The 25,299-nt window shown below is 37.6% G+C and overlaps 1 protein-coding gene and 1 long non-coding RNA gene across 2 annotated transcripts; both read right to left on the reverse strand.

Moving 5' to 3' along the window:
• Positions 1 to 3,870: 3,870 nt before the first annotated feature.
• On the reverse strand, positions 3,871 to 7,356 carry LOC149621062 (uncharacterized). The gene is made up of 3 exons (XM_089855885.1): positions 7,302 to 7,356; positions 6,072 to 6,729; positions 3,871 to 5,778 (listed from the first exon to the last, which is right to left on the reverse strand). The coding sequence occupies exons 1-3, from the start codon at positions 7,316 to 7,318 to the stop codon at positions 5,440 to 5,442; spliced, it is 1,014 nt and encodes a 337-aa protein (XP_089712011.1). The 5' UTR covers positions 7,319 to 7,356; the 3' UTR covers positions 3,871 to 5,439.
• Positions 7,357 to 12,526: 5,170 nt separating this feature from the next.
• LOC149621063 (uncharacterized) lies at positions 12,527 to 15,623 on the reverse strand. Its single transcript, XR_016375564.1, has 4 exons — positions 14,404 to 15,623; positions 14,174 to 14,327; positions 13,960 to 14,109; positions 12,527 to 13,882 (listed from the first exon to the last, which is right to left on the reverse strand). It is a non-coding gene; the product is annotated as an uncharacterized LOC149621063 (long non-coding RNA).
• Positions 15,624 to 25,299: the final 9,676 nt, after the last annotated feature.

Consider the following 25,299-nt stretch of genomic DNA (forward strand, 5'->3'; position numbering starts at 1 on the left):
AAATTATAAGATAAAATGGGATACTTTCTAAAATATTCTCACTTCAGTATCATTTTGGCGCCCTTTGAATATAAATTTGGCGCCCTTTCTGACCTATTTAGGCGCCCTAGTAGAATTTTAGGGGGGTACAATGTACCCTTGTACCACCCCGTTCCTACGCCACTGCAGGGTAGTGAAAATAGTAATCTAGAATTTTGTTCGTTCAAACCTTAATATATCATGAAAAATTCAAGTGAGGAGGCGGCACTACCTAGAAAGATCTATTTTGGCAGATAACAGCGAAAAAATTATGTTCTACACACACTGGGACTATGGGAGAGTTTCTGGGCCGCCGGTCGCACATGATGAAATTTCAACTCCAGTTTACATCAATTCTCCCTGGTCGTACTAGTAGCAGGTTAAGCTATAGTTTTCTCAGGTCCTGTTAGTCTCGAAAGGGTTATATAGTCCTTGTAACTTTTAAAAGGTTGCTGTCATGGCTAAACAGACCGCTATTACAGCTTTTTATTGTTTTATAGGTTTTTTTGACACGTTATCTCCCAAAAGTAATTAATGTAATGATAAAATGTTTTCGGGGAATGGAATTGTGGTCGAAAAGCCGAGATTAGTAAATTTTTGAAATTGATTACCAGTAAAATAATTTATTTCAACGGAAAACGGTAATGGAACATTGTTTTTTCTTAAGCATGCATTTAAGTTTCTATTAAAAAGAAAAATTAATATCTGATCCTTCAGTCAAGTGATACCCTCAGTCTTATCGATACTTTTTAGGTCTTGATTCTAATCAAGACATTTTTGATTAATATCTGCACCTTCAGTCTTCATTTTAATTAAGAATGTTAAGAAACTGTTTTACATTTTCAAAATCTGCACTAAGCAGAAACATATATGAAGGGGACCATAACTTTAGCTCAATCAGACATTTATTTATAATGATACTTAAAAAAAAACGTAAATCAATAAAAGTTTGTATTCTTATTGTAATTAACATAATACAATTTTTACCAATCTTTTATTGAAACGCGAGGCGCCTCCCTAAAAATTCCAGAAATAGGACCAAATTGTCAATTTTACAAAATTTTTAAAAATGCTGATTTATGTCCGTTTAACATTTAGCTCAAAATTGTCATAAGCCCAATATGAAATTCGGATATCCTTAAAACTTCATAAAGACGATCCGAGATTGTCAATTTCAAACTTTTTTGCAGCATAAACTAACGTCTGTTTAATATTAAGCTTAAAACCTTAAACAAAATATAGTCAGGGCTACCCTAAAAGTTCACAGAGATGATCCAAGATTGTTAATACGCCTAAAAAGTTCCATCTTCAAAATATGTAGCCGGGGAAAAGAGAGCGTGATCGAGTGGGCTATGCTAGTGGTTGGAAGTCGCGGGGATTGGGACAGGGATAAGTGAGTTGAGATGGATTGGAAATGATGATGGGCGACCTCGCGTACGCCCCTACCCTTCGGTAGGCGATTGCTAAGTGCTGCCACGGAGCGCCATTTTATTTGTATGAGAACTAGCTTCTATTTTGAAGATAGAGGGAGCGCCCTTTAAAATTTCGTCCAGTACGACCCTACCTAACCGCTGAGAGCGCTGAGAGGACTATGTTGCCGTAGGTGGGGGTACACAGGCAACGCTATAGGTATGGGGGTTACTACTCCATTCCTTCCTCCTTCAAGGTTGGAACTCCAGGCATAGCCAACTCCATCACGCACTCGACAACGCAAAGCAACTCGCGCCAGCGTGGGAAATAAGGCGGTGACACAGGGCAAATGGCCTGTTTAAAAATTGCCTGGTCCAGTTCAAAAATTAAATCGGAAGGGGGGGGGGTTCAGTGGTCCACGAGACTACTAAGTAAGTTCAAGGGTAATCAGACTCCACACATTATAATTCTAATATTTTAATTATCCATTTCTTTAGTTTAGCAGACGACGTGCTCTGGTCAATGGTCACGGACCAGTTATTTATTCCAAGTCAGGAAAGTCGCTGGCCTAATGTCCAGTTTAAAAAATGCTAATTTGGTCACGGACCAGAAAACTCACGTAAACGCGACTACTTATTTTCCGACTGAGGAGAGGCGAAATAGCCCGGCCTCCTTTTACGTCCCCCTTGTATTTTGAAAGTGGGACTGGGACTATGGCGCACGAATACTTAGGCATCTTATACCTTCTCCCTAGTAAACTAGATATCCCTTCTTTTATAAAACTTTAAATAACTAAAACCATGAGTTTATAACATATGTTCCATAACAAGCTTCATAAAACTTTTGGAAAACAAATTTCCCTGAAATTTCCAAGCTTTTCCCCATATACGTCCCTGAGTTTTCCAGGTTTTTCCCGTATATGGAGTATCCTATGGAGCAAATGTTAACGAAAAAGGGAATTGACAAATTGGAGTATTACATAATCAAAGGATATCCCCGTATCTCTAATATAACCAGAGTTACGAGCTTCCAAAATTTAGTGTAATGTTAATCCTATGGAGGAGGCAAAGTACCTACAAGCACCCGGGGCAAGTACCTAAAAGCACCCGGGGTAAGCACCCGGGACAGGTACCTGCATGCACCCGGGGTAAGCACCCAGGAGCACCCGGGGCAAGTACCTGCAAGCACCCAGAGGCATCCGTGGCAAGTACCCACAAGTACCTACAAGCACCCACAAGTACCTACAAGCACCCGGGGTAAGCACCCAGGAGCACCCGGGGCAAGTACCTGCAAGCACCCGGGGCAAGCACCCAGAGGCATCCGTGGCAAGTACCCAGAGGCATCCGTGGCAAGTACCCACAAGTACCCGGGGCAAGTGCCCACAAGTACCTTCAAGCACCCACAAGTACCTTCAAGCACCCACAAGTACCTTCAAGCACCCACAAGTACCCACAAGCACCCAAAAGCACCCACAAGTACCCACAAGCACCCACAAGTACCCACAAGCACCCACAAGTACCTACAAGCTCCTACAAGTACCTAAAAGCTCCTACAAGTACCTAAAAGCTCCTACAAGTACCTACAAGCTCCTACAAGTACCTAAAAGCTCCTACAAGTACCTACAAGCACCCACAAGTACCTACAAGTACCCACAAGCGCCCACAAGTACCTACAAGCACCCACAAGTACCCACAAGAACCCACAAGTACCTACAAGTACCCACAAGTACCCACAAGAACCCACATGTACCCACAAGAACCCACAAGTACCTAAAAGCACCCACAAGTACCTAAAAGCACCCACAAGTACCCACAAGAACCCACAAGAACCCACAAGAATCCGGGCAAAGCACCTACAAGAGCTCAAACGCCATGTTTTTCTTGCTTAAAGGAATACCGAACTAATTTAAAAACAAGTTGGGAAAGCCAAAATATTACCTCTCCGAGTGGAGATGACTATCACTACCCCTTAAACAACCTAAATATATGCAATGCTAATTAAAGGGTTACGTAAGACCACTTCACTCTGGTGTTTATGTTTGAAATGTTAATATCACAACTTCACAAGATGTTCTTGGAATATTGAGATGAAACAGAGCTTTAAAGCTACAAAACTACTAAAAGAATCGTAATGCTGAAAAATATTTAAAATATTTCCATTTAATATTCTGCAAAAAGAAAATGTTATCGTTTTGTAAGAGATCTTTTCATCCTACTCGCTTTATATTAACTTTGATACGCGTGAAGTGTTTCGATTCAGATGCAATCTTCATTACTCGTTCTATATTAACTTTGATATGAGTATAATGTTTCGATTCAGATGCGACAAAAATATATTCAATATAATTGAATAAATCATGCGGCCATTCTTGAGTCTTGACACGCCTGTAATTTTCTGTTGTTATAAAACAATTCAAACACAGCGAATTTTATTTTATGATTTTATTTCGTATCTTTTTTTAAATATAAACACTACAAAGCTCCATATTATTCAAAATACATCATACATCATGGAAACTGAACATTTTTTTCTCAACGGACATCCGTATTTTAAATGAAAAAATAAAAAAAGAATAATAAAGATCAGAAACTTACATAAATGTTTTCTTGGAAATATGAATAACGAAACAAAACGGAAAAATGAGTTGCCTTAAGCACAACATTATATACTCAAAAATGATAAGGCTTTAATGATCGTACAACAACAATTTATAGTATATATTTTTCTTTGAAAGTACAGAAAAATTAGGAAACTTAGTAATTTCTTTCTTGAAACTTGAAATAACCACAAAGAAAGAAAAAATAAAACATCACTTGCCTTTGAGCAACATTATATACCCTTAAATGTTAAGTCAAGTACAACAATTTATAGTAAATATTTTTCTTTGAAAGTACAGAAAATTTAGGAAACTTAGTAATTTCTTTCTTGAAACACCAAAAAAAATAAGTAAAATTGAAATATCACTTGCCTTCAGAACAACTTTACATAACGTTAAATGTTAAGGACCATACAACTATTTATAGTATATATTTTTCATTGACAGTACAGAAAATTTAGGAAACTTAATGTCAGTTTATCAAAATGAAATCGAGGACTGTTAGAAGATTTCACTTTTTTTAAACAATTTTCACTAGGTGGCAGCAAATCGCTCTCTGTTTTCGAACCATCCGCAAGCATTTATTTCAAAATATCGCATAATATTTGTCTTCCATGAAGCTTCGAAAATTTATTTGCTCCACACCGATAAAACTTGAATCGATAATCATCTTCGTCAGGAACAATCGAATCACATCTTTTTAGTAACATCAGAGAGAATTCTTCTGACATCTCGAACTCGAACACTTTCAAAAATGATTTCAGTAAATCCAGACACATTACACGTATTATATCTATGAATAAAATTTACAATAATAGTAACACCAGTATCGCTCAAAATTAGAGTCTTTTTGACATTTCTCGAAGTACGCTTAAATTCAGAAAGGATTTCACGAAACATATCAAAGTCCAATTTTGAATGAGACGTACTCAAGGACGGGTTTGAACGCGACAACCGTGATAGCAGAGTTCCTACATAATCGGGTCGTGAGAATAATTCTTCTTTAATCACGCGTGAAGCACGACTCCAGATAATTGTGAATATTAGACTTGATTTCATATCAGAAAGGTTCGACACTATGAGCTTTAATAAATTAAAGTAGCCACGAATGTCCGCCATATCCAGTAGTGGTTGAAAAAATTTCGGATGTAATGAAATCGGGTATCTAAGAAAACAACTCATAATCATTTTAGGGAACTGCGAAGGAACGTTTCGTGATTGTTCTGGGTTCAGTTCAGGTAACAGAAATGACAATAATCCAATATTTTCGTGAAACGAGGAATTTTGGAATTTATGTATTATCGTGTTAAAAGGTTGGTCTCTCTCCGGCGACGTCAATTTTTCCCAAAAGTAAGTCATTGGTAGTTGCCCTATTCCATCATCTTCGCAGGTGTATTTTCATTCAGATATCAACATTAAACAAATATGTCCATTTTTTCTTTTTGACTAGGTGCATCTTGACTACTTTGACTAGGTGCATCTTGACTAATTTGACGAGATGCATCTTCACAAATTTGACCAGATGCATTTTGACTAATTTGATCAGATGCATCTTGACTATTTTGACCAGATGCATCTTGACTATTTTGACCAGATGCATCTTGACTATTTTGACCAGGCGCATCTTGACTAGACTGAACAGGCGCATCTTGATTAATTTGACCAGGCGCATCTTGACTAGATTGAACGGGCATATCCTGATTTGGCGTCAAACGTGGAAAAGCGGGAGCATTGGGTGGTCCAGACTTGGAAGACTTTATAAAAAAAATAACTTTAAGTTCTAATGCGCCATTTTGAAACAAGACACACTACTAACAGATTCGATTCCTGCGTACACAATGTTTTTAGACTAGGAGGAATCATACCATTTACACAAGGATGCGTGGCTTTTGACTCCACCATCGAGTCGAGTCCCCTTGTGTAAATGGTATGAATGGCACTCCTAGTCTAAAAACATTGTGTATAAGTAGCACTGAAAGTAATATATTATTTCAAACCCAGAGTTGGTTCCCTCCCGAACTACACTTGACAGTAGTAGATATAATACCTGCTTTTCAATTCTGTCTAAGGTAGCAAAGTCAAAATCATAGTCCTCGACGTCAATGAAACTTTCTTCCACATCCACAACGTTTTTTTCCGCAGAAGTGCTGGGCAGAGGCTGAGAAGAACTGTAGACGCGGTCGTACGGAGTTACTCTATGCTTGGATTTGTTTTTAAAACAATCAGCTTCAAAGTGCCCTAAATTCCCGCAACCGAAACATGTTGGTCGTTTAGAGAATGTTCTAGTTGGAATTGGTACTTCATCTGGTTCACCGTACTTCGTCTTAAATATATTTTTTAATTGCAATTCATTCAGGGGTGACGCCTTGTTTAATCTAAACATTCTAGTTCTAAAGTCTATGTTTGCACCAAAACCACACAGAGTTATGGCGCCTAATTCCACAAAGTTTTCTTTAGTAGAAATTAACATTTTATGTCCTTCCAATTGCTTATTTTCTAGTTTGAGATTTACTAATGTCATTCCAATGCAGTCTGTTACATCTTCGACTGCTTTAATGTTTTCTGTTAATCTTTCAAACGGGAGATTGCCAAGCCTTTCCCAAAGCTTTGCTGACAGTCTTGAAAAATATCTATCACTTCGAATGAGACAATCACACGTTATCTCACCAACCTTTACTTTCTTCAAAAATGGTGGTGTTTCGGGTCTACAATAAATATACCAATAATTTAGTATCAATTACTTAAACCACCTTATTTCCCCATCACCGGAAGTTAGCCTTAATTTAGGGTTCATACAACTATTGATAAACCGATTTTCCTGAAATAACCAGGTTTTCTCCTATACATATCATTTATATTGCCAGATGCAAGCGTAATAAATATTTTAAAACGTAAACAACAAAAACGAATGTTACTTATGTTACTTCCATACACTTATCAGTGAAATATTTGCTTTTTTTTAGAAAAAAAGGTAAATTTAGAGGCAAATTGCAGGTAAATTAAGCTATAAAAGTTTAAATTATGGAAAATATAGGATGCAAAATACAAGAAAATAAACAGTTATGATACTCATATACTAAAATGAAATAGAAAGTGACTTAATTTTAAAACAGTAAACGAAAGAAGACAAAGTCAGTATTAAAATGGCCAAATTAAAGTTTGAAATGGGATGCACAGCTTAAAATGCAAAGTAATTGTAGTTTCAAATATTTGCAAGAAAAAAAGATTGAATTCCGGTGATAGAGAATGAAGTGGGTTCTTTAATACGATTTCTAACCTCAAAATAAGTGCCATGAAATCTCAAATCGAAAACCATACAAGAAATATTACGTCTGAAAGTAAATTAGATTTATTAAAAATGGATGACATTAGTGGTAATTAATACCCTTTAATCTAAATAACTTTGATCACACCAATCTTGAAGATACCAGATTCTAGCTGCCATATTGGTACTTTTCTAACCACTAACTCTTATGTCTATCAAGGACCGTGCTTGGTCAATGAGATACAAAACGCTATCGCATTGTGCTTGGTTATAAGGTTGTGGGGGACATTTTTTTGTATTAAGATCGCAACCTAAATGGCGCTGTTGTCAACAGATTCTCCCGTAATGTGTATTAAGCCCATTTTTAAAACCCTGAGAAACGGTGCTTTTTTGGCCAGAATATGTTTAAGCGCTTATCGCTTTCCTTGTAGTTCTTATAAACACAGCCATATTGGATCAATTTAATATAAATACTTACATATTTTTAAAAGGTAGAAACCTTTTAAAAATATGACAACGATTACTTTAAGTTGATGCACAATTGTCACGCAATTAAGAAAAGCACAGTTTTAAATGAGCGTGTAGACTTTATCCAACATCGAAACTGTAATGCGTAGAAGCCAATTGAAACAATTCTTAAAGGTCTTGTAGCAAAAAATACGTGGATTACTTTCAATGTGATGTACAATCGTCGCGCAATTAAGAAACACAGTTTTACATTTAACATACATCGAGCGAGTACTCTACTTCCAACGTCCGAAGTCCGAACAGTAAATGGATAAAAGTAACTTAAACCAGTTCATTTAATCGTAATGAAGTTTTCAGCAACGTGTCTTGAAGCCTTTGCGAAAACGTATTGATATTCCGTGTCGAAGTGGTGCAAGGAGGTAGTGAGTGGTGCAAGGCCGACAACCCCAAACTCTTGTAGCAAAAAATACGGGGATTATTTTCAATGTGATGAACAATCGTCCCGCAATTAAGAAGCACAGTCTAAGATTTAACATAAATCGAGCGAGTACTCTACTTCCAACGTCCAAACTCCGAAGTACGAACAGTAAATGGATAAAAGTAACTACAAGTTTACAACCAGTTCATTAATCGTAATGAAATTTTCACTTTTCAGTAACGTGTCTTGGAGCCTTTGCGAAAAACCACTCGATCACGCAAAGCGCATGAAGCAAAGCGTGATCGAGTGGGCTGTGTGCAAAGCCAACAATAAAATTATTTGGCCGTGCCGTGGTGGTGCAGGTGGTTAGTCTTGCACCACTACGGCACGACCCATTAATGGGATTGTTGGCCTTGCACCACTACGGCACGGCATATCAATACTTTTTGGCAAAGGCTTCAAGACACGTTGCTGAAAACTTCATTACGATAAAATGAACTGGTTTAAGTTACTTTTATCCATTTCCTGTTCGGACTACGGACGTTGGAAGTAGACTACTCGCTCGATTTATGTTAAATGTAAAACTGTGCTTCTTAATTGCGCGACGATTGTACATCACATTGAAAGTAATCCACGTATTTTTTGCTACAAGATTTTTAAGAGTTGGTTCAATTGGCTTCTACCCATTACCGTTTCGATGTTGGATAAAGTCAACGCGCTCATTTAAAACTGTGCTTTTCTTAATTGCGCGACAATTGTGCATCAACTTAAAGTAATCGTTGTCGAGAAACCTTTTAAAAATATGTAAGTATTTATATTAAATTGATCCAATATGGCCGTGTTTATAAGAAGAACTACAAGGAAGTAACAAACCACTTTAGATTAGCCAAAATGTGTGCCCTAAAATGGGGGAATTGGGACAAAGTGTATGAGACCATTTGTATATTCTCTAGTCTGAGACAGCTTTTAGTTTTGGATAGTCCCGCCATAATTTACACGGCCATATTGAACATTTCAAAGGAGTGGGGAGCTTAAAACACGATTTTTATATTTCAGAAATGGCTTTTACGCATTTACTGTTTGGAGTGTTGTCTGTAAAGTTTATTCGCTCAATTTACCTCAAATTAATTCCACCTAGAACATTCTCTAAACAATCACAATGTTTCATTTGCGGGAGTTTTGGGCACTTTGTACCTGACTGTTCTAAAAACAAATCCAAACATAGAGTAACTCCCTACAACAGCGTTTACAGTTCTTCTCAGCCTCTCCTCAGCACTTTTGCCGGAAAAAAAGTTGTGGACGTGAAAGGAATTTTAGCTTCTGATGAGGACTTTGATTTTGACTAAGAGATCTTAAACAGAATGGAAGAGCAGGTATTATATTTGCTACAGGTAAGTGTAGTTGGGACTTTTAGTGCTACTTATAGATAGTTTTCACACATGGAGGATTCATACCATTTACACCAGGAAGCCGGGCTATATGGAGGACAAAAGCAGACGGGTTTTTGTCCGCCAGATAGCCCGGCCTCCTGGTGTAAATGGTATGAATCCTCCATGTGTGAAAACTATCTATACACAATGTTTTTAGACTAGGAGTGCCATTCATACCATTTACACAAGGGGACCTGACTCGCTAGTGGAGTCAAAAGCCACACCTCCTTGTGTAAAGGGTATGATCCCTGCTAGTCTTAAAACATTGTGTACACAGGAATCTAGTCTGTTAGCAGTGTGTCTTCATTTGAAATGGCCCATTAGAACTTAAATTATTTTTTTACAAAGTCTTTCAGTTATTTTGCGCATTCCAAGTTTGAACCACCCAATGCTCCCGTTTTGTCATGTTTGACGCCAAATCAGGACATTCCCGTTCAATCTAGTCAAGACGTGGTCCTTCAAAACTACAATTACTTTGCATTTTAAGCTGTGCATCCCATTTCAAACTTTAATTTGGCCATTTTAATACTGATTTTGTCTTCTTTCGTTTACTGTTTTAAAATTAAGTCACTTTCTATTTCATTTTAGTATATGAGTATCATAACTGTTTATTTTCTTGTATTTTGCATCCTATATTTTCCATAATTTAAACTTTTATAGCTTAATTTACCTGCAATTTGCCTCTAAATTTACCTTTTTTTCTAAAAAAAAGCAAATATTTCACTGATAAGTGTATGGAAGTAACATAAGTAACATTCGTTTTTGTTGTTTACGTTTTAAAATATTTATTACGCTTGCATCTGGCAATATAAATGATATGTATAGGAGAGAACCTGGTTATTTCAGGAAAAGCGGTATATCAATAGTTGTATGAACCATAAATTAAGGCCATCTTCAGGTGATAGGGAACTAAGGTGGTTTAAGTAATTGATACTAAATTATTGGTATATAACAGATGTAACAGACTGCATTGGAATGACATTAGTAAATCTCAAACTAGAAAATAAGCGATAGGAAGGACATAAAATGTTAATTTCTACTAAAGAAAACTTTGTGGAATTAGGCCCCATAAATCTCTGTGGTTTTGGTGCAATTAGTCAAGATACACCTAGTCAAATTAGTCAAGATACACCTAGTCAAATTAGTCAAGATACACCTAGTCAAATTAGTCAAGATACACCTAGTCAAATTAGTCAAGATACACCTAGTCAAATTAATCAAGATTCACCTAGTCAAATTAATCAAGATTCACCTAGTCAAATTAATCAAGATTCACCTAGTCAAATTAATCAAGATTCACCTAGTCAAATTAATCAAGATTCACCTAGTCAAATTAATCAAGATTCACCTAGTCAAATTAATCAAGATTCACCTAGTCAAATTAATCAAGATTCACCTAGTCAAATTAATCAAGATTCACCTAGTCAAATTAATCAAGATTCACCTAGTCAAATAAGTCAAGATTCACATAGTCAAATTAGTCAGGATTCACCTAGCCAAATTAATCAAGATTCACCTAGTCAAATAAGTCAAGATCCGCGCCGTCAAATTTGTCAAGATGGGATTACTCGATCTAGTCAACCCCAACCACAAAAAACTGGGAAAAACTTATACCAGAAAAAAAAACCCCTAAGTAATGATGAAGAAGAAAAAATGGACGTATTTGCTTAATGTTGAAAATAAAGAAAAATACACTGGGAATGCCTAAAGAGTTTTTTTATGCTATTGGTTCAATGTTTAAAATTTGAGAGTAGTTCCAGCATTATTTGTAGTTGGGGGCTCTTATGTGTTTCGCATGACATAATCTCACTTAGTCCAGACTTAACGTTTTCTATCAGCATTCAATCATGAGTTAATAATATACTAGCTCCCTATAAGTTATTCAGGCCGATTAGAATAATATATCCGGCGATTTCTTCCGGGAAGTCCGAAGTTAGGGGAGAGAGGGAGAAAGTATCTGTAAGCGCCAAAACTGAAATTCTAGTACAAGAGGCCACCGGTGGCAACGCGTCTCGCATAATTCAGTCTCGTAGTAGGCTTCCGAAGCTAACGGCGCGGAAGAAGACGCTGGAAACGTTATTCTTCCCGGTGTGAGTAACTTATAGGGAGCTAGAATATTATTAACTCACGCATTCACCCAAAGTTTAAATCAAAGTTTGCCTATCTAAGCCTTTGTTGATTTTCTATATTTCGATAAACTGTCCGTCTCTACCATAATTAAGAGACTTACATTACAAACTTAAGAAGTCATTTCCCTAAATGGACTTCACTACTAACTTATTCTCTCGAAATCAGAAGTATATAATAGTTCTCTTCGAGAGAAGTGTACCACATCTGAACATTTAAAGCAAGGGTATGAAACCGAATCACATACAAGATAAATAATTCCCTCACCATTACTCTATTAGCGCTTAACTATTTGACAAGGCGTGCTTGTGGGTTTTTTTCATATATGTCAAGACGAGGTTTGTGCAGGGTGATTGTTAAGGAAAACAATAATTCCAGAATTTGCGATGTATTGGGATAACATCTTAATATCCCCTATATTATAAAACTTATCGACTTCATACATGTATATTATCATCATTATTTGTCTTAAATTGCCTTCGACGGCTGAACGAGGTTCATCTTACATAATATAGGGACGATGTCATATATTTTAACGTTCACTTTATTTACTTTTCATAGACCATAACATTCTGAAAGTACATTAGGTTCAGAAGACGGTATTTATAATATTACATTAGGCTCAGAAGACAGTATTTATAACACTTCAACAATACTTCAATATATACAAAGCAAAAAATAACATAATACATTAAACTGTACAGTAAAAGTTAGATATAACCCAATTAAAACCATAAAACCCACAATACATACAAAAGGTTATTGAAAAACCATTAACAGAACAGTATTTATAATACAACGTTTCTATCTATATACAACATTGAATAGTTATTTAACATTATATATTGGAACCTTCAGTATAATTTAACATTAAGCAAATTCGAACCATAAAAACCCACAGCGCATATGGGAAAAAAGGTTCTGGGAAAACCCATTTGGAAAAAACCATAATCACAATTGAATTATTAATATTAAAACACTTATTTTTAAATTATTGATTTTCCACTCTGACGTCTGAGCTATCCACGAATAAATTGATTAATAGCATTAACAAACGATGCAATGGATGTCAAATATTCATGTCATAATACAAGCTAATTCGAACCATAAAAACCCACAGCGCATATGGGAAAAAAGGTTCTGGGAAAACCCATTTGGGGAAAAAACCATAATCACAGTTGAATTATTAATATTAAAACACTTATTTTTAAATTATTGATTTTCCACTCTGACGTGTGAGCTATCCACGAATAAATTGATTAATAGCATTAACAAACTATGCAATGGATGTCAAATATTCATGTCATAATACAAGCTAATTCGAACCATAAAAACCCACAGCGCATGTGGGAAAAAAGGCTCTGGGAAAACCCATTTGGGAAAAAACCATAATCACAGTTGAATTATTAATATTAAAACACTTATTTTTATATTGTGAGTTGATTTTTCACTCTGACGTCTAAGCTATCCACGAATAAATTTATTAATAGCATTATCGAACGATGCAATGGATGTCAAATATTCATGTCATAATACAAGCTAATTCGAGCCATAAAAACCCACAGCGCATGTGGGAAAAAAGGCTCTGGGAAAACCCATTTGGGAAAAAACCACAATCAAATTAGGACTATTAATATTAAAAACTTCTTCAGACTGTTTAAGGATGAATGTTTGGTGGATAGCGTCCGAAAGAAAGCAATAACCTAGTAGATGAGGCGTAGTTCATAAAGTTTCGTTTTTTCGAAACTATTACATAAGTGTATTGGCGGTGTACGTTTCTGATAACAAAGACCAAGACGACTCCAGTTCCACAAAATAGGAAAACTCTGCCTCTTGGCGTTAAGTTTTTCTCCTTTCTGTATTTCCACTGCTAGACCGCTATGCAGCCCGCCCTTGTATTGCTCTACTTGCTGCTCCCATAACATTGAACGTGCTAGAACTATAGTTCTAGTCGATAAATTGCGGCGCAGTCCAACTTCCGCTTTGAGCGTTGGCCAACTTTTGAGGACGCTGCAGTGTTACCAACGGCAGATAACGCCGCCAGGAACATTTTCAAAATCACCTCGGCCGCGTTTTGCCGAAAAAAGGGGATTTTCGACTAGGACTGTTGAATTGTCGCCGATTATTCAGTCATTTCCGCTTCGCCATACCTAAAACATTTTTAAAGTACGCTATACAAAATTGCTCCATTCTTCACGAAACCTATGAAACTTGGTGCAACACTTACACTTTGTTCAGTGGTTCGCCTTTACATGAACCCACAGTTGCCGCTCCAGATCTCAGTCATCTGACGCAACCATTTTAACGTTTTCAGAGTTGTATTTCACCTTTATTAAGCCTAAGGATAAGCCTTGAGATATATTTGCCGACGTATTTTCTGAAGAACCACAATAAATCACCTAAACGATTATCCCCATTAACTAATTATCACTATCACATACCTTGTTTACAATTTCGTTGACCTTGTCCTCCATGGTTACCCATGAACTAAACCAATGCTGTAGGGCATTCATGAACTACGCATGTCCTCTAGGGTATTCATTAACTACACAAATCCTCTAGGCTACTCATGAACTACGCCAATCCTCCAGGTTACTAATAAAATATACCATATTTTTAAATGGATTAATACCAAACTTATATGACCGTCAATTACAATAATGATACTTACCATTTTTTTTTTCAAATCTTGAAGTCAGATGTGGGTTCTTTAGTCAAGGATCCCAAGCCTTGTGTGGGTCTCTTAGTCAAGGATCCCAAGCCTTAAGTGGGTCTCTTAGTACAGGATCCCAAGCCTAATTTTAGGTTTCTTAGTACAGGATCCCAAGCCTAATTTTAGGTTTCTTAGTACAGGATCCCAAGCCTAATTTTAGGTTTCTTAGTACAGGATCCCAAGCCTAATTTTAGGTTTCTTAGTACAGGATCCCAAGCCTAATTTTAGGTTTCTTAGTACAGGATCCCAAGCCATATGTGGGTTTCTTAGCCAAGGATCCCAAGCCTATTTCTCGTAGTTTAGACCCTTAAAGCAACATGCGGCTCCATTGGCGCCCCTACCATGATGCCTAACCTTGTATATACATAATAATTTTACCTTGCCGTAGGTAGGTAACAATGAGACTTAATGCATTAGGGAGGATCTGAAAATTATCCTAACAAGCTAAACCCAATGTACAATAGAAAGGTCGTCAATAAGGGGCGCACTGGAGCTCCACCTTGCTTTAAATAAATTTTTCCATTTCAAACTATGTTCTTTTAAAAATGCAAATACCCTTGTGGTAAGAATAATAAGACTCTCTATAACATGCATCGTATCGGTCTCGAAAAAGTTGGTTACCAAATGCCAAATCTAATTGACAATGATAGTCAGTCGAATACTTTTGTTCTAGACCCGGCAAAAGAGATATTCCATGTGAATCAAAGAACATTCTCAGTGCCGTTTGGCTCTTTAAAAAGTTAATATTGAAATCTCCAACCACAACTGTTGGAATAGACGAATCATATTTCATGTCAAACAAAGGGTTAAAGTCCTCAAACACAGTTCTCAAACTTCCTAAGGGAGATTTGTACAACAACACCACAGATATAAGTTCTCCTTCTATGTAAACATCTAACCAGCAACGTTCCACGTGAGAATTTCTAACAGGAATGTCGCTTCGTAAAACTCTAGTATCTATCTCTTTAACTTCGTTTTCAGGCGTGTCTCTTAAATATATGGACGAACCAAAAGCAACTCTGCGTGCCGTACTTGGCAAGTAAATACCACCTACTTCCTTAAAAGATGGAACTCTAAAATCGTCCGTCTCTTTTTTCCACGTTTCAACAAAACATAACATTTGACTTTTCATAATTACATTGTCTGCTAAAACATCTTCTAAATGAGCATTTAAAGACTGCACGTTATGTGCATAAATGTAAAGGGGATCATGCAAGAAAGGTAGTTCGATGCTTTTTGTGTCTCGCAACCTCTTAAGTTCCAATTCTACTAGGTTGTTTTTGGGTGAATTAGGAACTTTAAATTTTCCATCAATATATAAACCGGAAGCGGTTTTCGCTCTACTACAAGCCACATATAAATGCGCTCTTTCAATTTTTTTTGTAGCCTTACAATGAACCACTACCGAGGAGTAAGTATCACCCTGACTTTTATGTATCGTAATGGCCTCAGAAACAACCAAAGGCAATTGTTTCCTAGAAACTGAGGCATTTTTTTGTCTCCATTTTCTATTAAACGACTTGATGACCTTTTCAACAGGCGTCCACGAAGCGTTAATATCACTATTCAAATATAAACCATGACATTTTTGCCTCAACATTTTCCCAACTTTGGGATCGTCAAACTCCATCCATACCCTGAACGGGATTTTATCCCCGACCCTATTTGTGCCGTACTCTATCTTTCTTAACCAACCTGTCGCGCCATTAGTTAGTCCGTCAGAGGTGTCAACATTGTTGGTCATCATATATCTCGCGCCACACGCAAGAGTCAATTGTTTGGGCAGACCATACGTATCAGACGTTGCTAACTTTTCAACTTGGGAAAGTATGTTATTTTTAACTTCACTACTAAGATCACCATTGACAACATCTACTGAAACCGAAACAGCCTTTTCCGTATTCATGTTTAAAAGCTTATTTTGATTGAATTGGTTTACTTCCGCGTTAGTGGCGAAAAGATGTATCGCTTCTTTTGGGGGTACACGCTGAGGCGTTACCTCCAGACTACTAAAGAAATCAATATCATTTTGAGTCATACTTCCCACAGCCATTCTATTTAAAGCTTCAGCAAATATTTTATCATCCCTCTGTCTCATAATTTCCTCTAGTTCGGCAAATTCAAATTGCTCCCATATTGGGTTACCAATTAACGACGCGTAAGGATTATCTTTCTCACTTTGACCTTGAAATGCGAAATAATCGCAAACTGGTCTCAATTGGTTAAAGTCTCCAACTAGAACGACAGACACACCACCAAAATAATCAGGACAACCCATAATCTCTTGTAACCTAGCGTTTACCCGATTAAACACTTTCGCTCCAACCATTGAAATTTCGTCAATTATTACTAGTTTTACTTGACCATAGAGTAACCTGCATTTATGAAGTGTTTCACTTTCCAATCTCGATATATTTCCACCAAATTGGCTAACGGGTAAACTAAAAGTACTGTGCAAAGTTGCCCCACCTATGTTAAAGGCAGCCTTGCCAGTAGGTGCGCAACGGATTACTTTCGCTTCCGATGGATTACTCCCAGGTTGTTTGTTGTAAAACCTTGACACAGATTCAAATATAGCACTAATCAAAAGACTTTTCCCCACACCAGCGCCCCCTGTAACAAAGAGGCGCAACGGAGTTTCCTTGCTTTTTACATGATACAAAACATGGTAATATATCTCTCTTTGTTTTGAATTCAATTTTCTAAGAAGGGCGTTGTACTCAGAGTCATTAATTAAGGTAATTGACGGAGCAACAGTATTTTCGGCATTGCCATCAATAATTTCTCTATTAATATTTCCTACAGGTTCTTGAACCGTATTAATTAAAAAATCGGAATCATCCATAGCTAAAGATCTATCAACTTCATTTCTATGTTCTAATTCAGGCTGGATATTAGTAACATCCACTTGAATTTCTCCATTTTCAAAATCTGCTACAGCCTGTTCCACGGCTGCTTCGTCAATTTCACTGTGAAATTCTTTCCTAACTTCATTAATAGTTTCGCGACAAAGCTCATATTCTGATTTCATATCCTTTGTCAAAATATCATTACTTTCATCGCGCCAAGGCTTAAATAACATTAATTGTTCACGATAAAAGTTATCGGGATCTTTTTCTAAATTGAATCTTCTGTACCTAATAATTTTAGCACGGCCACGTTTCCTAATAAACCCTGATTCATTTTTAAGTTTCAGCCATTTACCACAAGCTTCAACTTCATTGCTCTCTCCCTCATCAACATGATCGTGGGCGGCTTTAGTCACTCTACGGGCTTTGGAATATTCGTACCAGGCACCAAATTGAGCTAACGTTATTGCCTCTAGTTCCTCTGGCCTTTGAACATAATGTTCTAGCATCCCAGAGGCAAAAACGTCATTACTGTCTGCTGGTAGTTCTTCAAGTTCAGATTGACTCTTAAGAATGTGTACACGATTTTCAGGGGCATTGGTGTTTATAAAAACACAGGCGCGACTGCACCTGGACACAGGAATTTGTAAACCACAGTAAGCCGCTTCCTGAGCGCTTACCTCGTGGGCATTCAAGAACTGATTTGCAATTAGTTTCAACTTCTGTTTTACTGTACATTTATCATTTTTTGCCTGTTTAGAAGCTTCGCGCAGAAGCAAAGACATCCCTCTTTGAGACTTTCCTATATATGATACAATATACATAACCAGTGCGTAAGCATCAAGAACGAATTGAATGTCCATATTCGCCTGCCAAAGACGCAAAGCGCACGGATTGTAAGGATTAACTCTAGTATCTTTGGGGTGTCTTTTCAACAAAACTGTTTTCCTTTTGAGGTCATAAGTAACGGCAGAAATATACTCGTCTTCAGATATACGCAACTTAGCTAGCAACTCCTCAAAACTATCTACCCAAAACTCTTTTTCTTTCGATTGCAACATCTCATACAATTTCTTTGACCTTTCCTTACATCTGAGTTCTTCCTGTACGCTACCAGGCTCTCTTAAACCAGGGTCGTAAATTATGGTTCTGGGCATAGGTGGAAACGGGATTCCAAAACGACAAACGGAATTATTATCGACCTTCTTTCTACAAGTCGTTGTGTGTTTGTGAATTTGTAATCGTGTTAACAAATCTAAATGTTCGTCATTGTGCTCAGCAGCACAAGAAATAACATTATCAATAAATTCCTCTACTTCCTTAACATTTGAGAGATCAGTTTTAAGTTTTGGAGCATCTTTTATCCAAATCAAACCATGTTGGTGGGGCGAACCTCTTTGCTGTATTTCTACTCTAAAATAATAGTCTTCTATAACGCCAAGAGGACCTAATTTCTGTAGAGCCTTAAGCAAAGCCCGAAAACGGTGGTCAAAATATCTAGCGCAAGTAACAGGATCATCCTGAATCAACTTTGCCTTTTCCGAAAAACTTAAATTGCTAATATCATCGTTAGGTAAACTCTCCTGCCCAGAGGTTAGTCTCAAAATATTCAGTAGCTCAGGCCATTTACTTTCGGCAGCCGAAAACGTTATGAAAAAGGTAGCCGTACCAAGCTGTCTAATCATACCCATCAATTCCTTTTGTCTGTGTTGCCAATAAGAAGGCGAGCTCTGTAGTCTTTCTAAAACCCTAAAACCATCATCCTGCTTAATTAAAGCATCAAGAGAACCTGCAGAAGCTAAAAGTCCAGCAGTATAATTCGACCCATCTGTTCTTTTAGTTTTCCTCATGCAAACCTGTATAGATTGACTAACTTTCAAGGTTTCTAATTTGACAAAAGAGTAAAACAATTTCGAAGGATTTTTAGCACAGCGCCTATCAATATTACGAAGCTCCCATTTAAAAATATCACCAAAACTTCCCTTAACCTTAAGATTCATTTTTTGACCTACGTAGATGCTCGGGAATGACAATTCTTCCGCATCCTCGTCAAAGAGTAAAGACATTGGGGTTTGACGTTCACCGGGAGCAAACTTAACATGCATGGTATTACTTGGCAAAAAATTACTTAAAGAAACTAATAATGTATCTTGATTCCCAACTGTTAACGAACTACTTTCGTTAGGTTCATTCCACATATCATCGCTATCATTCTCTGCGTTTATTGGCGCAACTGGATTATCTCCTGCAACATCATCTTGATTTACCTGACGGTCATTTTCGTCAACAATAAATTCAAGTTCTTCAGGAATGGGGTCTAATATGTCACTCTTAACGGTAATTCCATGTTTAACATACAAAGGCGTTTTTACCAGAACGTTAAGGGCCTCTAAAATGACTTTGGGTCTCACAGTTTCGTACAAATAGGGTGTGTTATACTGCATTCTTCTCATACACTCAATTTGAATAGTATCCGTGTCTCGAGGTAACCTTGGTAAAACCGAGGCGGTGGACTCTACATTTATAGGGACGTTAACCACATTTCCTTTAATACCACGTTGTTGGTCACACCCTAACCTTCGTATTTGCATGAATGGTATTCGTGGTGATATCATTCTTTCTTCTAAATTACTTATGTTACTTAATTGCGCAGGTATTTCAGGAAACACAAATCCATTTTCCCTTGAAAATTTTGGAATTTGCTTTCTCTTAACGCTTTTATTACAAGTACTACACAAAAATATTTCATCATTCAACTCTCTTTGTTCAATACCAGGGACTGACAAAAAATCTATGGACTTTACAATGGTGCCAGATGACTTAAAAAAAAGATTTGAACATCCTTCACACGGCCACGTTGGGCCGTCTTTAATGCTATCAAAATAGGTCTGCTCTATAACCGAGGGGTTTGCTCGCCTATCTGCGGCTGAAGATCTATTTCTAGAACGTTCAGATGTTCTAAAACCTATATCTTCACGCCTGGCAGCCTTAGCCGTCTGGTTTCTATCACGTTCAGTGTCTCTATACTCGGGATCTTGGCGTCTAGCCGCCATACCTGCTTGGTTTCTATCACGTTCAGTGTCTCTATACTCGGGATCTTGGCGTTTAGCCACCTTAGCCGCCTGATTTCTATCACGTTCAGTGTCTCTATACTCGGGATCTTGGCGTTTAGCCGCCTTAGCCGCCTGGTTTCTATCACGTTCAGTGTCTCTATACTCGGGATCTTGGCGTCTAGCCGCCATACCTGCTTGGTTTCTATCACGTTCAGTGCCTCTATACTCGGGATCTTGGCGTTTAGCCACCTTAGCCGCCTGATTTCTATCACGTTCAGTGTCTCTATACTCGGGATCTTGGCGTTTAGCCGCCTTAGCCGCCTGGTTTCTATCACGTTCAGTGTCTCTATACTCGGGATCTTGGCGTCTAGCCGCCATACCTGCTTGGTTTCTATCACGTTCAGTGTCTCTATACTCGGGATCTTGGCGTTTAGCCGCCTTAGCCGCCTGATTTCTATCACGTTCAGTGTCTCTATACTCGGGATCTTGGCGTCTAGCCGCCATACCTGCTTGGTTTCTATCACGTTCAGTGTCTCTATACTCGGGATCTTGGCGTTTAGCCGCCTTAGCCGCCTGATTTCTATCACGTTCTTTATCTCTAAATTCGGGATCTTGGCGTTTAGCCGCCTTAGCCGCTTGGTCTCTATCACGTTCTTTATCTCTAAATTCGGGATCTTGGCGTTTAGCCGCCTTAGCCGCTTGGTTTCTATCACGTTCACTTTCCCTATACTTTGGATCTTGGCGTTCAGTAGCCTTACTTAACTGATTTCTTACACGTTCCCTTGATCTATACCATTCATCAACCCTTTTTACTTTCTTGGTAAATATTCCACCCTGATTTTCAATTTCACAATTTGACTCATTCTCTCGCTTTTTCCCCTTACCTAGCGACTCCCTCTTACTGCATTCTTCATTTTGTCTCAAGATTCTTAATCTTTCTAACGGATAGACATTACCATGGGACGTACAAGGTACTTGTTCATCGCTTTCGATGATTTCATTAATATTAGCATTAACATTTTGTACATTATTGGGTTCCTTATTAATAGATATGCCTACGCCTACAGTACTTAAAATAGAACATTTATTTAATGCATTATCTTTCGTACGATCATGGCCAACTGGCCTCGTGGTAGGACCAACATTTTGTGTGCTAGAACCTGCTCCCGAAAGAGACTTTTTTTCCGCGGCTAAAGCTCTTCTCCTTTCATTTTCGCGTTTCCTAAATTCAGGATCTGACCTTTTAGCCCTCATTCTTTCCCTAGCTTTCCGTTTCCTGATTTCCTCTTTACTTAAATTATTATCTCCCTCCATTTTATTATTCAGTTAAATACTCACAAAATCCGCAAAAGCAATCCCCTTGCAAGACTCTGTAATTATTCGGTTAAAAACTCACAAAGCTCCGCAAAAGCAATCCCCTTGCAAGACTCTGTAACGTTTGAAATATAATTTTCCGAAGAAAGTTATTACAGAAGATCGAATTATGAAGCACTACCTTTGAAATTCAAATTAAGAATGATAAAAGTGCGTAAAAAAGGTCTTTCACAAATAGGGGGAGTATAAACTAAACAGCATTTGTTTATATTTAAAAAATATTCTTAGATTGTCAAATACTTCTTCGCCGTTGAATTTGTTTAACATCAGCTTGTAAAAAAGGTCTCTTTCAAACTAGGGAATGATAAAAGTGCGTAAAAAAGGTCTATCACAAATCGAGGGCGTATAAACTAAACAGCATTTGTTTATATTTAAAAAATATTCTTAGATTGTCAAATATTTTTTTCGCCGTTTAATTTTTTTAACACCAGCTTGTAAGAAAGGTCTCTTTCAAACTAGGGGTGGGGGGGGGGGGCGCATGAAAAAACAGTTAAACATTATTCATAGAATAATTTCCATATATGGGGGTAGGAAAACGGTAACAGTTGACAAAGACTAATTGTATTTACATTAAGTGGACAAGCAACGTTTCACTATTTTGTGGTTTTGAAAATGCATAGCTTGGCAACACTGTCACTTGTCCCGCGAATCGGCGTATGGGTTTTCCATCTTTAAGGAGAGAGGAATGGAGTGGAAACCCCCATACCTATAGCGTTGCCTATGTACCCCCACCTACGGCACCGTAGTCCTCCCAGCATTCTCAGCGGTTAGGTAGGGTCGTACTGGACAAAATTGTAAAGGGCGCTCCCTCTATCTATTGCCGAAAATATTATCCGTATTATCATTTTAATAGAGCTATTTCAGTGTGGGGGGGGCATTTCGTCTGCTACGAAAATTGGGCCTGCCTTTTAGTGTAGGGCGGACATTTTGTGAGGGTTTTCTCTATGGGCAAATAGCATTGGTGACGTAGTCATTACCTCCTCTGAAAGAGCTCTATACAGAGAAAAAGAAATTATTATGGTTTTGAGAGGAGCTTCTCATTTTGGTTGTTGTTTAAAATATAACGCAATGCACGGGCCTACATAGATATAGCAGGCAATGAATAAAGTATATCGCAATGCACGGGCCTTGAAAGATATAGGAGGCAATGTAGGAAATAAAACGCAATGCACGGGCCTTGATAGATATAGGAGGCAATGATTTAACGACTTCGGTACTTGGGTTTATCTTTAATATTTAAATAAATATAATTATTTTTAATTATTTTAATCGCCAGTAAATAACTTTAAAAATAGTTAAATCGTTTAAAATAAAGTTGTTCATAATATCTTTCGAAACTTTGCTAATATTGACGTTTAAAGTGAAGGGTACCCTTCTTGCCCGCTTACTTCAAATTTTGGGGTATATATACGATCCGTTTCCATTATAATAATAGATAAAAACGCATTCGCGTGAACCTTTGGTGGAAGCCCTGCCATTGGGAGGCTAGACGTTTCTCGTAACCCTAGCTGATCGCCGCGTATATCTTAAAACCAAATAATAGATAAAAACGCATTCGCGTGAACCGATGGTGGAAGCCCTGCCATTGGGAGGCTAGACGTTTCTCGTAACCCTAGCCGCTCGCCGCGTATATCTTGAAACCAAACGATGACGGTGGAAAAGAAGCCAGAATGTACTGACCGGCGTACAAGTGGAATGGACAAAAGACCTGAAGATGGTGGTGCATAGAAGCTGGTGTCAATGTGGAATTGACGAAAAACAGAAGATGGTGGTGCATAGAAGCTGGTGTCAAGGTGAAATTGACGAAGAACAGAAGTTGGTGGTGCTTGGAAGCAAGCACGTACAGACTAGTGTCCATGTGGGATGGACAAAGACTAGCAGATTGTGGTCCTTAGAAGCCAGTTAGTAAAGACTGGTGTTGGTAGATCAATGACCAAATTTCCGTGAATCGCGAAAGCGTTCCGGAATTGGGGTATTTGTTTGCTCCGATTTGTAAACTGCGAACGCGGTCACGTGGGGTCTGACAGACAGACAGACACACAGACACACAGACAGACACACAGACAGACACACAGACAGACACGGCCGGTGTAATACCTCTCCGTGACATACGTCACTCGGAGAGGTAATTATCTCAAATCTAAAGAAAACCTTACTTTTTTGAGAGTTTAAACTCTTCTGATTCCAAAAATATACTTAATAAATATTTAAATATGAGGGAAAACACAGAAAAAACACTTTGAAAACTTGAAATTTGGGGGACAAAGCAAATTTGCGGAGAAGATTTTTGGCGGGTTTTTCTCCTTGCTACGTCACTCACGGCATCTCGCGGAAAAGCCAAGCGCGCGCGCCCGAGACTTCCGAGTATACCAATACCGCGCGAATCTGAATAAAATAGGCTTAACGCGGCGCTGAGACACTCACGTGAGCGACATCAAGAGAAAAAATTTCTCCTTACTACGTCATCAAACGAAACAAAATTTAGCTAAGCCTTTTCCAAACACAAAACTTTGATTGCAATTTTATAAATTTCTACGAAACCAAATACAAAAGTAAACATATCATAATAAACTAGATTTTTCAAGGATTTTTTTCGTATTTTAAGTTTGTGGATGACGAAAATTATGGCAGTAACTCTTTAATATCCCTCTAACGGCGTGAATCACAACAAAAACGCCGTAAGTCCAACATAAAAATTAGGGCTAAAATGCGTGTCTCTAACAGTGGTAAAACGCCGTAATTCCAATACCCAAAACAACGTAAGTCAAAGTATGTGTTAATAATGATAAAAATCAATACTTAAACTTAATTTATCTTAATGAAACTAAGAAAAGGCACATCTATGGACTGTTATCTTTCATTTAAGATGGTTCCCAAACGTAACGAATGAATAGTTTTCCTTATAGACGATCGCAATTAAGGTCATTTTTCAAAAAAATCCCATGTTATCTCTATGGAACAATATAGTATCTTTCACCAAATGTCTTAATAATTTTATGGATTCTAAAACCACCCTTAACAACGTTTTTCATTATAGAATTAAATATTAGTTGGATCTCTTTGAAATTTTAACCACAAAAGTGGGGCCCAAATTTTAGTTCACTGGCAAAATTTCAAAGCGGCAAACACAATACGAAAAAAGTTACAGCCAATCAAAGAACCCTCCTTTAGCATTAGAGGGAGTATCAAGTCTTATCTAAGAGAGCGACCGCTCTCCTAGAATAAACCTGTTAACCTCACTAAAAAATCAGAGACTTTGTGAGAATGACTGAAACAAACAAGGATTTGAGCATGATTTTTCTACCAAGGTATTCTTAAGGTGCCTTCAGAGAAAAAATAGCAAAATGACTGTTTTTGCCATCTCGCAAAAACCCGTTTTTCAGTTGAAGGTGATTATACACCGACATCAAATTTTTAGCATTAAAATAGCAAATTTCTGCCTATAATTTGATATATTTTTGGTCTTCATAGTTTAAATTTTCTTGGTTTTATTTAAGTTTTAAAATTGCCATTTTGAAGTTGAGGGGGTCTCAGTTAGAGGAGTTCATACTCTTCGCAAATGAAACTTTTTCATCGCA

Source organism: Phalangium opilio, unplaced genomic scaffold (assembly GCF_054372755.1).
Source record: "Phalangium opilio isolate 3A_F unplaced genomic scaffold, DU_Popi_V2 ptg000209l_1, whole genome shotgun sequence".
NCBI lineage: Eukaryota > Metazoa > Arthropoda > Arachnida > Opiliones > Phalangiidae > Phalangium > Phalangium opilio.